Source organism: Vicugna pacos, chromosome 20 (genome assembly GCF_048564905.1).
Source record: "Vicugna pacos chromosome 20, VicPac4, whole genome shotgun sequence".
Classification (NCBI taxonomy): Eukaryota; Metazoa; Chordata; class Mammalia; order Artiodactyla; family Camelidae; genus Vicugna; species Vicugna pacos.
Window position 1 is genome coordinate 7,913,485 of NC_133006.1, and position 14,630 is coordinate 7,928,114.

At 39.4% G+C, this 14,630-nt stretch overlaps 1 protein-coding gene across 1 annotated transcript in view; it reads right to left on the minus strand.

Annotated features, from left to right (window-relative positions):
• Positions 1-14,630, minus strand: part of MLIP (muscular LMNA interacting protein) — a 118,909-nt gene that overhangs the window by 88,746 nt on the left and 15,533 nt on the right. The window contains exon 4 of the mRNA XM_031688666.2: positions 10,387-11,916. Coding sequence (XP_031544526.1) covers positions 10,387-11,916 — 1,530 coding nt within the window. The remainder of the gene's footprint in view (positions 1-10,386; positions 11,917-14,630) is intronic.

Here is a 14,630-nt window from a genome sequence, read left to right on the forward strand (position 1 = left end):
AAACCGATCACTAGAAATGAAATCGAATTAGCAATAAAAAAACTCCCTACAAATAAACGTCCAGGACCAGATGGCTTCACCAGGGAATTCTACCACACATACAAAGAAGAACTCATGCCAGTCCTTCTCAAACTCTTCCAGAAGATTGAAAAGGAGGGAATACTCTCAAACTCATTCTATGAAGCCACCATCACCCTGATACCAAAACCTGGCAAAGACACCACCAAAAAAGAGAATTACAGACCAATATCATTGATGAACACAGATGCAAAAATCCTTACCAAAATATTAGCAAATAGAATCCAACAGCACATAAAAAAGATTATACTTCATGACCAAGTGGGGTTCATCCCAGGGACACAAGGGTGGTTCAACATATGCAAATCAATCAATGTAATAGATCACATCAACAAGAGAAAGGACAAAAACCACATGATCATCTCAATTGATGTGAAAAAGCATTTGATAAAATTCAACACCCATTTATGATAAAAACTCTCACCGAAGTGGGGAGGGAACATATCTCAACATAATAAAAACTATATCTGACAAACCTACAGCCAGCATAGTACTCAACGGTGAAAAAGTCAAAAGCTTCCCACTAAAATCTGGGACAAGACAAGGCTGCCCACTCTCACCACTCCTATTCAACATAGTCTTGGAAGTCCTAGCCACAGCAATCAGGCAAGAGAGAAATAAAAGGGATCCAAATTGGAAAAGAAGAGGTAAAAGTGTCACTATATGCTGACGACGTGATACTATATATAGGAAACCCTAAAAGGTCCACACAAAATCTACTAGAAATAATTGAAGAATTCAGCAAGGTAGCAGGCTACAAGATTAACGTTCAAAAATCAGCTGCATTTCTTTACACTAATGATGAATCAACAGAAAAAGAAAGTAAAGAAACAATCCCCTTTAAAATAGCACCCAAAGTAATAAAATACCTAGGAATAAATCCAACCAAGGAGGTGAAAGACTTATACACGGAAAACTATAAAACACTGATTAAGGAAATTAAAGAAGACTTAAAAAAAATGGAAAGATATCCCATGCTTCTGGATTGGAAGAATCAATATTGTTAAAATGGTCACACTGCCCAAGGCAATCTACAGTTTTAATGCAATCCCTATCCAATTACCCAGGACATATTTCACAGAACTAGAACAAATCATAATAAAATTTATATGGAACCACAAAAGACCTAGAATTGCCAAAGCATTACTGAAGAAAAAGAAAGAGGCTGGAGGAATAACTCTCCCAAACTTCTGACAATACTACAGAGCTACAGTCATCAAGACAGCATGGTATTGGTACAGAAACAGACATATGGACCAATGGAACAGAATAGAGCGCCCAGAAATGAACCCACAAACTTTTGGTCAACTCATCTTCGACAAAGGAGGCAAGAATATACAGTGGAATAAACACAGTCTCTTCAGCAAATGGTGCCAGGAAAACTGGACAGCAGCATGGAAATCAAAGAAGCTAGAACACTCCTTTACACCATACCCAAAAATCAACTCAAAATGGATCAAAGACTTAAACATAAGACAAGATACAATAAACCTCCTAGAAGAAAATATAGGCAAAACATTATCTGACATACATCTCAAAAATGCTCTCCTAGGGCAGTCTACCCAAGCAATAAAAATAAAAGCAAGAATAAACAAATGGGACCTAATGAAACTTACAAGCTTCTGCACAGCAGAGGAAACCATAAGTAAAACAAACGACAACCTACGGAATGGGAGAAAATTTTGAAACCGATAAAGGCTTGATCTCCAGAATATATAAGCAGCTCATACAACTTAACAAGAAAGAAACAAACAACCCAATCCAAAAATGGGCAGAAGATCTAAACAAGCAATTCTCCAAGGAAGACATACAAATGATCAAAAAGCACATGAAAAAATGTTCAATATCAATAATTATCAGAGAAATGCAAATCAAAACTACAATTCACATCAGTCAGAATGGCCATCATTCAAAAGTCCACAAATGACAAACGCTGGAGAGGCTGTGGAGAAAAGGGAACCCTCCTACACTGCTGGTGGGAATGCAGTTTGGTGCAGCCACTGTGGAAAACAGTGTGGAGATTCCTCAAAAGACTAGGAATAGACTTACCGTATGACCCAGGAATCCCGCTCCTGGACATATATCCAGAAGGAACCCTACTTCAGGATGACACCTGCACCCCAATGTTCATAGCAGCACTATTTACAATAGCCAACACATGGAAAAAGCCTAAATGTCCATCAACAGATGACTGGATAAAGAAGATGGGGTATATTTCTACAATGGAATACTATTCAGCCACAAAAACCAGCAACATATCGCCATTTGCAGCAACATGGATGTCCCTGGAGAATGTCATTCTAAGTGAAGTAAGCCAGAAAGAGACAGAAAAATACCACATGAGATCGCTCATATGTGGAATCTTAAAAAAAAAAAAACATAAATACAAAACAGAAACAGACTCAGACATAGAATACAAACTTGTGGTTGCCAAGGGGGAGGGAGGTGGGAAGGGACAGACTACGATTTCAAAATGTAGAATAGATAAAACAAGATTATACTGTATAGCACAGGGAAATATATACAAGATCCTGTGGTAGCTCAGAGTGAAAAAAACATGTGACAATGAAAGATGTATGTTCATGTATAACTGAAAAATTATGCTCTACACTGGAATCTGACACAACATTATAAGATGACTATGACTCAATAAAAAAATTTGAAAAAAATATTGTAGAGTGTCTGTTTTGTAACACACATTGCTCTAAGTATTGGAGATTCCACAGTAAACAAGACAACTTTACTCTCTAGAGTTTACATCTTAATAAACTGAGACAAACAATAAACAAACAAATACATGAGAAAGGAAAAGAAAAATCATAGAGAGATAAATAACATGCAGAAAATTGAAATGGGGGATGAGACAGAGCAATCTCAACGATGCTTTGGATTAAGCATCCAAAGTGAATTCATAGAAACACATCACTACACCTGGACTAGCTCTCCTTGTTCATATTGTGAAAGACATCACAAAAGCTAGAACCTGAAATGCTTTCAATAAATGTCTACTGCTGAAGAAAATGCCTGACTTCCCGTTATAACTGTTTTTACAAACATTCACAAACTAAGAAGATAGGACGTAATTTTCAGAATTTACCTTTTTTGTGTGTGTGAAAAATGGAACACACAGCTTTCTTCTTTTTCCTGGTAAATCTCTTATTTCCCTTCATTTACAAGAGTTTTGCAATAGAATTAGAAATTTCATCCATTTTTTGAGATACAATTTATCTAGACTAGGGGATATAAATTTATTTAGGGCAACTCAATGTCTTTTCTAGTTCCTCATCTATCTTAGTATTTATGCATCTCTCAGACATATGTGGCCTCTCCTTTCCAATCTGAAAATCATTCTTATTACCATAAGAGACATTTTTTTGTGTTTGGTATATCTCCTCTGGGTTATCTTAACAATATTCTAATTTGGAATATATTTCTTCTTCAGTATTTCCAGCCTTCCCCGTATTAAACCAAATTCACTGGTTTCCCACCCCTGGTTTAAAATTGCAAATAACTGTAGTCAAGATAATTATAACTTGAATAACAGACTGTAATATTACAGGCTGGAATCACCAACAGCTAATCACAGAAATGACCAGCCTGACTGCATCCGGCAAAAAAAAAAAAAAAAAAAAAAAAAAAAAAATCAATGAGAACTATTGTCATCACTCCAGTTTGCAATCTATACTTTCAGTCATCATTCAATAAACACTTCTTACCAGTGCAGGAAAAATTCAGGCTTAAAAAAGGAAAAGGCATTTTGCACGTAAGTTGATCAGAGCCAACTCTATTTATGGGCAATGCTAGATATTGCAACGTAAATCCTGGGTGTAAGTGTAGGAATAACAAGAGCAAAGCCATCCTCTTCAGAAGATATTTCCCACCGCTATCGTGCCCCCCACGGCTGATGCCTGAAATTCCACCACAGACTCTAGAAATAAAGACCTATGAGATCTCAGAACAAATGATACTATTTGCCTTGAGCAACAGGAATTTGAACTCATGGCTATACTTTCAACACAGGTGAATGACAGGACCTGAGATTAAACGAACAACAAGGCGACCCTGGTGAAGAGCGTCCCACCACCTGCCCGGCTTCTCCTTCTAGAAGCATCCACGGGCACGGCGGAAAGCATCCCTCCAGACGCACGCTTCCTGCTCCTCTGGGATCATGTCTACACCACCCGAGTCAAAGTCTCCCAGAGATGGAAGCTCAAGCCAAGCCCTCATCCCATCCACAGAAGGTTGCCCAGCCACCCGCCTTGCACCTGGATGACTGGCAGGGCACAGCCTCTAGAATGACCCTGATTACCAGCGCAGGTGCAGGGGCAACCAACTGGCCAAGGGGATGAGAGCTCCAAAGAAAACTTCCCTGAACAAGTCTTCCCAGGTCCCTGTCCACGGCTCATTTATCTTCTCATGTTTCCAGCACTCTAAACATACAGCATGTATGTCCTTGTATTATGAGACTTTGCCACCCCTATTAGCCTGACAGGTGTTTTAGAGGAGAGATTTTATATTATTTCCAACACCTAAAACCAACCTGGCAAAGAACAAATGTTCAGCAAACATTTGTTGACTCAAATTGAAGTACTTAACTGAAAATCGTAATAAGATTCAGAGTTCATGAAGAAAATTTTGGTCCCTCATCTGCTGTTCAACTCTTAGAGGAACCTGGCTGATTGGAGACCCTCTTCCTCATTTCCAGGCATTCCCTGAAGACTTTTCCAATATGCTAGGTTCCTAAACTCATCTTCCTTCAGTGATGGAAACTTCCAAGGTTTGAACTCATGAGCTTGAAGCACTGCTTTCTTTTTCTTTTGAAAAGTCTCTTCCTTGAGTTCAACTGCATTAAGCCCTCCTCGGCTAAAATGCACATACTCTCCAGGGCGTGAAAAAGAAGCTTCTGTCGATCTGTGACACCGGAGTGTGAACCATTTGCTGAGATCAGTTCAGAAAGGCTAGCTGGAGAGAAGCCAAGGGAACAGGGTACAGAACTGGTTAGGAGAGAGACGGAAGTGACAGACAGCAAGGATGGGATAATCGTGGAAAATCTTGAAGCCCCAGAAAGGTGCCAAGAACTTTGTGGAAGAGTTTGGGTCAAAACTTCTTTCTCATGGGTGAGTTGTATTCCATTACATGTATATGCATGCTGCATCTTCTTCACCCATTCGTCTGTTGATGTGCATTTAGAATGCTTCCATATCTTGGCAATTATAAAGAATGTTGCTGTGAATATCGGGGTGTATGTATCTTTTTGAATTAATCCTTATTTTATGGTTGGCTTTATTCCTTTGATAACTATGTAAATTGAAAAAGCTAAAGCTCTAAACATTCTTAGAAACAGTGAACAGTACATATATGTAAACTTTTTAAAATGTGAAGTATATTGTGTATATATATTTATATGCAATATATTGTATATGTGCAGTCAGTCAAATTGTAACAATTCTATGGAAAAAAACAGGAAAAATTAAAAATTTTTAAAAAGAGGTGAGGTCGAAGACAGTGGGACAAAAAGAAACAAAGGAAACAAAAAGATATGTATGTCTCGTTTCAGCTGTTTTAACAGCATCCCACATACGGCCAGCTTTAATGATTGCTGGATGTCCATTCATTTACCCATATTAGAAATATTGTCCTCCCCTTCACTGCCACCTGAGCCACCATCATCACTTGTCTAGTTGTTTCAATAGCTTCCTAAGGTCGCCTTACTTTCCCTCGCACCCTCTTAGAATCTATTCTTAGCACAGCAGCTGAACAGGTAAGATTGTGGCTGTTAGCCATTCAGAACCCTCCCATGGTTCCCTTTCTTACTCAGATTAAAAAGCAAAGACTCAGATGTGGCCTCCGAGACCTCACGGGACGCGGCTGCCAGCAGCATCTCCGCCTGACAACCTCAGCATCACCACTCTCGCTCCCCCGTCTGCTCTTTGTACCCGCCCAGCTCTCTCTGGCCTTCGGAACAGTTCCTGACTGTACTCTCTTTAGACGCATCACCAAACTGGATGTCACGCTCTCAAAGAACCCCGTCTCCAGCATCCAGTATACATTTGTGACAGCCACCTCCTACCCTGCTACACTTTTCTCCCTGCCACTCATGTCCTTCTAATATACGAGCAAATTCACTTCTGGGGGGATGGGGGGAAATCATCCATGGTTTCTCTTTCACCATAAAATATAAACGTCTTTTTAGCAGGCATTTTTGCAATGTTATTTGTTTCGACATGTTCACAACTTTGAAAAGTGCACATAATAAGCACCCAATTATGTATTTATTGAATGAATGAGTGATTTGTTCGAACTCAGATTAACTGTTTTAGCCCATGGATGCATATTTCACGTTGGCCATTCCCCAGATCACAAGAGGACCAGCAGGGGCGGAGACCGTTACATAGAGACGGTTGCCACTGAGCTTTCAGTGTGATATATTTGGAAATGTTTTGATGCCTTAAAGAAATGAGAGTTTATAAATAAAACATCAGCTCTAAAAGTTCATGAAATATCAAAAAGCTCCCAACTAGTTCTCTGAACAAGCTATGTGTCCAGATAGCTTTCAGACCAGGGCAGACACGCTGCTGGCGCCCTCACAGAGCTTCAGACTGTCATCAGTGAGGGCAACACCTGTCAGGTTCCGATGCAATGACCACCCCAAATTTCCATGTGGAATACCACAATAACTCACGAGGAGAAAATTTAAGCTATTTATAAAAATTTAAACTATTTTATAAAGGAAAGTATATTGGGAACCCAAACACAACTCCGTGGATTAATTTCATGATATTCAGGCTTTCCTGAGGGGGAAAAAATGTCTCAGACACTATACACGTTCATCAAAGAGTCGCAGAAGCAACCTTCAGGGAAACACCCATCTGAAATATTCTTAAACCATATCTGAAATTAAAATAAGGCCATTATATCATACTAATATAAGCAGATATAGAACCTTAAGATTCTCTCTATGAAAAAGGAACATCAAATACGCCTTATACCTGAATTTAGCTCAGCATAATCTAGTTGTTCCATTTTATTTTAATATTGAAGGACAGTAGGGCCCAGACTTTGAACTTATATCTTTAAAGCATCCGTGCTTTAATTTGACGGCCATCTGTATTCTAGGACCTTGTTCCTTCCGGGATCTGGCACTGAGTGAAAGTAATCTAGCTCTGAAACTCCTTCACACTTCAAAGAAAGTCCTGTGCTCAGATGAGCACCGCAGTGGAAGGAATGCGACGAGAAACAGCCCATAAAAGCACATAAATTCTTTGATAACCCAAAGCCTTTTGTGTCTCTCCTCCCATCTGTCTATAAAATAATCTTAGCAATTTAAACAAAAGCAGTCAAAAGAAACAGAGATAAGATTTATCCATTCCATCCGTCAGTATCCATTTTAATGAACTTGATACTCAAGTTATAATTCCTGCCAATAAGAGTTTGCAATTGAAAAAATTAGAGGCTGATTTTCACCTAGAGCGATCACAGCAAGAAGCAAGGAGGAAGAGGAAGAAACTGTGGCAAAGAACAGCGTGTCGCAAAAGAAACTAATTTTGCAGAAGCTATCATAAATTTTAGCCATGATAAGAAACCTTTTTTCTTCTGTTCGAAGGAACCGATAAAAATGGAAAAAGTCATCATCATTCTTCATTTTTTCATACATGTTCATATTTATCATGCATTTCAGAAAGCTTGCATTTTATGAGCTTGGAAATAAAGAAGATAAACTGAAAAAATTAAGCAAACGCTAAGCATTCTTCAATATTGGGGGAAGTGAGCTGGGGAGGAACAGATCTTCAATAGACTTGATTTTAGGATAAAAAGGTCCTGACTTTAACAGAGAACCCTCGGGGCTCACCCTCTTCCGATTTTCCAAAAACAGGAGAAAACATGAAATAGCAGAGTGAACTACAAACAGAAATGACCTGACGAAGCCCATGGAGTGAAGCCACTTCTCAGAAAGGTACACAATAATTGCAGCGTAAGCAGCGTGGTTTAAGAGATGCCTGTCAGTAAATTCAGGGAACACTGATGTTTTAGATCACCAGGTTTTTTTCAATATGCCACAAATGAATTCCATAATCACACGTATGTACTGAAAAGACAACCACCAACTCATTTTACCTCAATAAACACGATTTCCAAATTTAGAATTAAGGAAAAAGTTAGATTTCCTCCAACCCATTTGCTTCGAAGCTGAAAATACAGGGACTTACTAATCTCTAAAAATACATTTTATAATGACCCCAATATTATATAAACTGATCATTCTAATCATTATTCCACAATGATGATTTCTTTCAGGAGAATTAATAAATCAGGCTAAAAAAGATCATTAATATGAGTTATTGCTTTGTAGCAATAAATCTCAGTAATAAAGAACATGGCTTCAAGAATCAGTAGACTTAAATCAAAATAAACGTCAGCTCTGCCAGTATCAAAAATGTGACCCAGGCAAGTTATTCACAGAACTACAGCTTCTTGGTGTCTAAAAAGGAGGAAATAATATTACCAAATCTCATATGGTCATAAAAAAAATTAACTGGCATGGTCCCTTTTAATTAAATTTTAACTAGTTTGTGTAATTGCTAAGACAGTCCTCCACTCCCAGAAAGTAGCTGATGTCTGTTACTATAATTATCATTACTATTTATATATCTGTTCCTATAATTGTCATTCCTGGTGTCACTGTTCAATGATAAAGCCAGTCTTCTTGCATCTCCACATACACTCCACTGGGGTCATCCTCTGTATATCTGGTCACATTGTTTACCATTTCTGAAATGCCAATTGCTTTCCTCTTCATTAAGCTAAACCCTAAACATTTCCGACAGGCCTGACATTTTTGATAATTTCTCTCACTAACCAGATCCCATAATAATATTTCTGTTATACTGAATTCAGTGAACTGTTACATATGATCTGTATTACACTATATTAATCATATGGCCTGATACTTGTTTTCTAGATTTACTGCATGTTTAATAGCTGTTGCTCCTCCACATTATGTATATGTTTTCCTGCTGAATAAAATTTATTTTTTAAGACAAAGGACTATCTCTTATTTTCCTTAGAAATAAAACATACATCCCCCAGAAGCCACTATAGTGGTGGGCATACAGTAGGTGCTTAATACATGCTTTCTCAGTTGAATTGTATTATGACTCATTAACAAGATCACGAGGGTTGGTTTCATCTTTCCCATCATCAGTTCACCACCCAAAGAGTGACAGAGCTGAACACAATCCCCATGGAACCTGGAAACTCTAAAACTGTGTTACTTCACTGCACTGAACTGAAAATCCCAGTTCCCTCCTAATACAGGCACTTTCATTACTTTATTTTATATTTTATTTGTATACCAATGACTGAATTCTGGGCATATAAGCTCCACATTCTAAATTATTTGAGAACATTTGGAAAGCCAGCATGTTCCAGAAAAGCGGTGCCTTCCACCCGGAGAAATGAACGCTGTGGGTCACTCCTTCAAATGATCCTCTTCTCACATTAAAATAGATGCTTTAGTTCACATGCTCACTCAGCGGGTTGCTTCAGACCATTTAAAAGTCAGTATTTCTCCTCTCTTAATTCTATTTCCTTATACCCAGCCTGCCCACCCTTTCTGTATTCCATAATCAGTACATATTTAGGGCTCATAATAAATCAAATCATTTTCACGTATAAAGGTAATTTCTATTCCCTTTTGCTCTACATGTATATAGCTAAATCCATACTGAATTAGCTTAAAGTATACAGACAGCAATAAAGAAATCAGCCTGCTAGAAGGGGAAGAAAATTAGTAACAATAAATAAATGCCAGCAAAGGAACTAGAAAGTTTTCAGATTGACTTGGCAATAATATGCGTATATGCTAGTATTCCATTTTTACACTAATTCTGTCTACCATTCTCTCGGTATAGGGTATTTTCTTGGATAATAAAGTCCACATTATTAAATAATCAGAAACGCATCATATTCCCAAATCTCACCTAACTGCTCTAAATTCCGCCTTTGGGATCAATAATGTAATTTTTATTATATCTGGGGGAAAATGCTCTTGGACCCAGAGATAAAAGACGTTACCATAAGAGGATTTGTAAAATCAAAGTTTTATGGAAAAATGCAGAGTTTTAGACAGATTATACTTCATCCACACATTCAAATATGCCAAATCCTAGACCCGTTTGCACTTTGCCTATCTCCTTGTAGGAGCAGAATGAGTATCATAATTATTGATTTTTCCCCTGAAAAAAAGATTTTTCCATATTTCAAAATAAGCATGCACCATGCAGCGTGCAAAAAAAAAAAAAAAGATACCTTGGGTTTCTTATTTTCAGGGCCTGTCGACATGGACATTGCACAAGGTGAAATCAGCTCCTTGGTTCTTGTTAGAGAGATGGGAGGTGATGGGGTTGAAACAGATGACCTGTGGTCAGAGATTGAGCTTTCAGATTTCCCAAGTCTTGAAGGCAAGGTAAGAGTTGGGTGCTGCGCTGAGGGGCTGAGCCGGCGCGCCTGCGTGGGCTGACTAGCACTGGACCCCAGGTGGGGAAGAGACGCAGCCGCGCCAGCGCTGGACACGGGGGCTGGAGGAGGGGCTGGAGGAGGGTGCCCCTGGCCAGACGGCTGTGCTGAGGGCCTCTGGGATCTGTTTATCAGGTCTGAAAGAGCGGGGGAAGGATGGTAGCATTTCTCTGGAGAGGAGAGCCTGGCTCTCTGGTTAGTGGGAGGGGATACAGAAGACGATGCAGAGGAGGGTGACGGAGAAGGATGTGGGCCCCTGAGGTCAGCATCCTGTCTGCCCTTGGAAGACAGAGGAGGGAGGCTTGGTGGAACGGGAGGCAGACCTGCAGGACTGGAGGGGCCGGTCTGCAGCGGGGAACACATCGGACCGCCCTTCAAAGAAGTGGGCGACGGCGCTTTCTCAACATTCAGAGAAACAAGGTTGCCACTGCCGTGCCTTGTGGGAGAGAGGGAGGGCGCCCGTGGGAGGCGAGCTGCTTTGGTGGAAAAGGCCAAGTGTTGGCTGAGTTCAGGAACCCGGTTCTCCTGTTGCTCTGGAGACCTGGCTCTTAGGGAGCAACTCGAGAGAGATTTTTTCGGCGTGGATGGAGTCTGTTTTACTTTCTGATCGAGTGTGAGTGTGGAAGAAGCCAAGGAGTTGAGAGCGAAAGTGGGACAGGAGGCCGGGGAGAGGGGTCTCTGGTGAGAAGGGTTGGACTTGAGGATGGCGGTGAGGAGGGAAAGCCGGGAGGGCAGCGGGGACTTCACCCCTGACTTGGAGAGGCTCCCGCTCGATGACACGCGGCTGCAGACGGCGGAGGAAGAGCCGTGGGAAGGGAGGGGGAAGGGTCTGGGGCTCGGACAGAGTGAACGCGTGACAATGCGCACGGGGATGTACGAGGCTGAATTCGGCTTCGGAGAAGCACCCGAGGGCGGCGGAGGAGAGGAGGTTCTCGGACTCCCTCTGGGACTACGGACGTGCGAGGTGACCGTCGCCGTCGTCTTCTCGAGGCCTTCGGATGTCAGTCCAGGTTTCGGATGGGCTGCCCTTGCACTGGATAAATGAGAACCTGGTAACTGAGCGGGATGGGGAAACCGCGGCGTCGAGGACGTGCCCTCCGATGCAAAAAAGGGTGCAGAGTGAGCGGAGGTTTGGAAGTACGTAGCCGTTTCCTCCACCAGGGCCCCACCGACATCCAGCCTCCTCGTGTGGAACTCCTCCAGGACAGAGGCTCCGGCGAGGTCGACTGGGTCAGGTGGCGGTTTCTGATTAGTTGGAGAAACAAAGGAGAAAGCAGGTGGTTTACAGGCAAGCTGCTCAGAGGCAATGGGAGGAGAAGTTAACTAGAGGAAAGAGAAATAGACATTGTAATAGGACGTGGTCTGTGAAACTGTCAAAACATTCTTGTCACGTGTCACGTGAGTGTTTAGCGGAGTCGTTCTGTGAGTTGACACAAAAGGAGGCGCTTAAACCTCGAAGAAAATGGAAGCAATGCTGCTTTGCTAATGAGGCATTGCTTTGACTTTGAAATAAAATATAAATAAACTGTGAATTATTCGATATTATAGCTCATGTATCCTCCAGAATGAACATCAATATGAAATTGTATTTGCGTGTCTCCATTTGGAAAGTAACGCATTGATAAAAGCTAAAAGAGTTCTTTTAACTGAGGACTGAGCGATTTGAAAAGGTTTAAATCACCATCGATATATATTTCAAAATTCACTTCGGAAAATGAAGTGGGTTTTCTTCCGTTGTAGGAATCTAAGCCATAACATGATAGTCATGACTACAATCCTTAAAAATTTAACACTTCAAGTGTTTAAAATTCAAAAAAAACTTGGACCACTCTTACATATTGTAAGCCTGAAAATAATGCCCAGGATTCAAAGATGCAGCACCCAACACCAACATGCAGTGATAAATTAAGAGAGTAAAAGCCAGGGTCGAAATAGAGAGGGAGTTTTAGCTTATGAAAAATATTTTCCCTAATGACTTGCCGGAATGAACAGTTAACAAATGAGGTGGGTTATGCCAGGAGGAACAGCAAAGGAAGCTTAGAGTACCCTGTAATCTGCCTGAAACAATGCAATCCACAAATCCCACATCAAATAAAAAGAAAATAAAGAAATAATGTATCACTTTCAAGAGAGACGAGGGAGAGCCTGCAAAATGACTGGGTATCTTTATTCTTGTGCTATTTTCTACATCATCCAGTACTTTAAGACAAGTACTGAAATTATAAATGATTCTAAAGCCAAACCTTTAAAACAGAGGTTTCCCTTAAAGTATTGATTTGATTCTATCAATCCATAAAAGAAAGAAAAATACTTGTATCTAATAAAGAATTCAAGGAATATCAGTTATTCAAAATATTAATGAGTATCTGTATATGTATATATAATATATAATAATATTATACATATATTGCATTACATAGCAGAAATGTATGACCGTAACGATTAAACTTAGCAAAAGCTTGGTTTACAAACTCAGTAAAAGATATTTCTTGATTTTGCTCTGTAACATGTTAAGAAAGTGTCCATCAGACCTAATGCAAAGATTTTAATATCATACACACAGTTTTGAGTTCTAAAAATGTTTAAAACTTGATCAACTCAAACAACTCACCCCAAACTCTTGTTTCTGAGCAAATGTACCCAAAAATCTTCCTTTCTTTTTATATGTAAATATATTTGTGTGTTTGCAACACAGAATTCTTGCCACATAAATAATTTTTGAATAATTTTGGCATGTGACTAGAATATCTGAAAATCAGAGATAATTGAAAATCAAGCAGAATTCAATCAAATTGAGAAAGAAAACAACTGCCTCACCTAAGTTTTACTTGGAAACAGTTCTGCTTATTCAGTGTTTATAAAACTGACTCATGATTAAGCCATAAATAAAAGGTCTTCTCTATTGTTTCCAAAGATTGGTCTCTCCTCACAGAAAGAATGAATAAATTTCAAGACTGTGTAGCATCTCTTTGCATGTTATGCCATAGCTTTTGGTTTTAAAAACAAAAATGTAAATTAGTAACAGCCACAAAAATTTCATTATCTTTTCAGTCATGTTTCCAAATAACTTCAACTTATATAATAAACTCATTAATTCATTCTGATTATCCACCAAAGTAGCATGTGAAAGTTACAGGACTGTAATTGTGAGGGTCTCATTCAGAGGAAAAGACAGTTGTCTCCAACTTCCTCAAGACCATGGCTTTTAATCACCAAACATTCTATTACAGGAAGTCATATATTGCCTAATGCAAGTACCTCTGAATTTTATTGTATTTTTTACAGTTGATTATTGAAGAATTTCTAAGAAAATTCAAAGAGAAAGATTCTGAAAAATCTAAGAACGGTTTTGTACTATATTTCCCTATTCAATGTATTCATACGCCTTTGCAATATATTTGTTTCCAATTTGCAAATACATCCTGACATTATCTTAATTTATACTAATATAAAAATGAGGCACTGTATTTTAATAAAATTCCCAGGAGCGAGAAATGCATTTTTTAATGAAAAAGATTCATTTTCCTGATTTTCCCTCATTAATAAGCTTTTATTTTGAAAGAGGGGGTAAAGACAGGAATAATTTTATGCAGAAAGAAAGAATGGGTACCTATTAAATGCTCAGTCAAGTAGCTCAAAATAGGCCCTTCTTTTTCTCTCTTTCCTGTAAATCCCTTACTAGTGATAACAAACTTCTCTAATGACATCTACAAATTCTTTCAGTCCCTTCATCCTCTCCTCCTAATCACCCCTGTTCTGGTCTCTGTGTTTGTTATTGATGCTCTAATTTCTTCTCTCTCAAGCCTGTTCTCTTTCTTCTCCACCATTTCTTTCTATTTTTTTTTAATTGAAGGATAATCTGTTCACGATGTTCTAATTTCAGGTGTACAGCATAGTGATTCAGTTCTACATGTATAAATATTCCTTTTCATATTCTTTTTCATTACAGGCTATTACTAGGTACTGAATTTAGTTCCCTGTGCTGCCCAAGGCCACCAGCTGAGTGGGGCTGAACTTTCTGCACTGGGGAGAGGGGC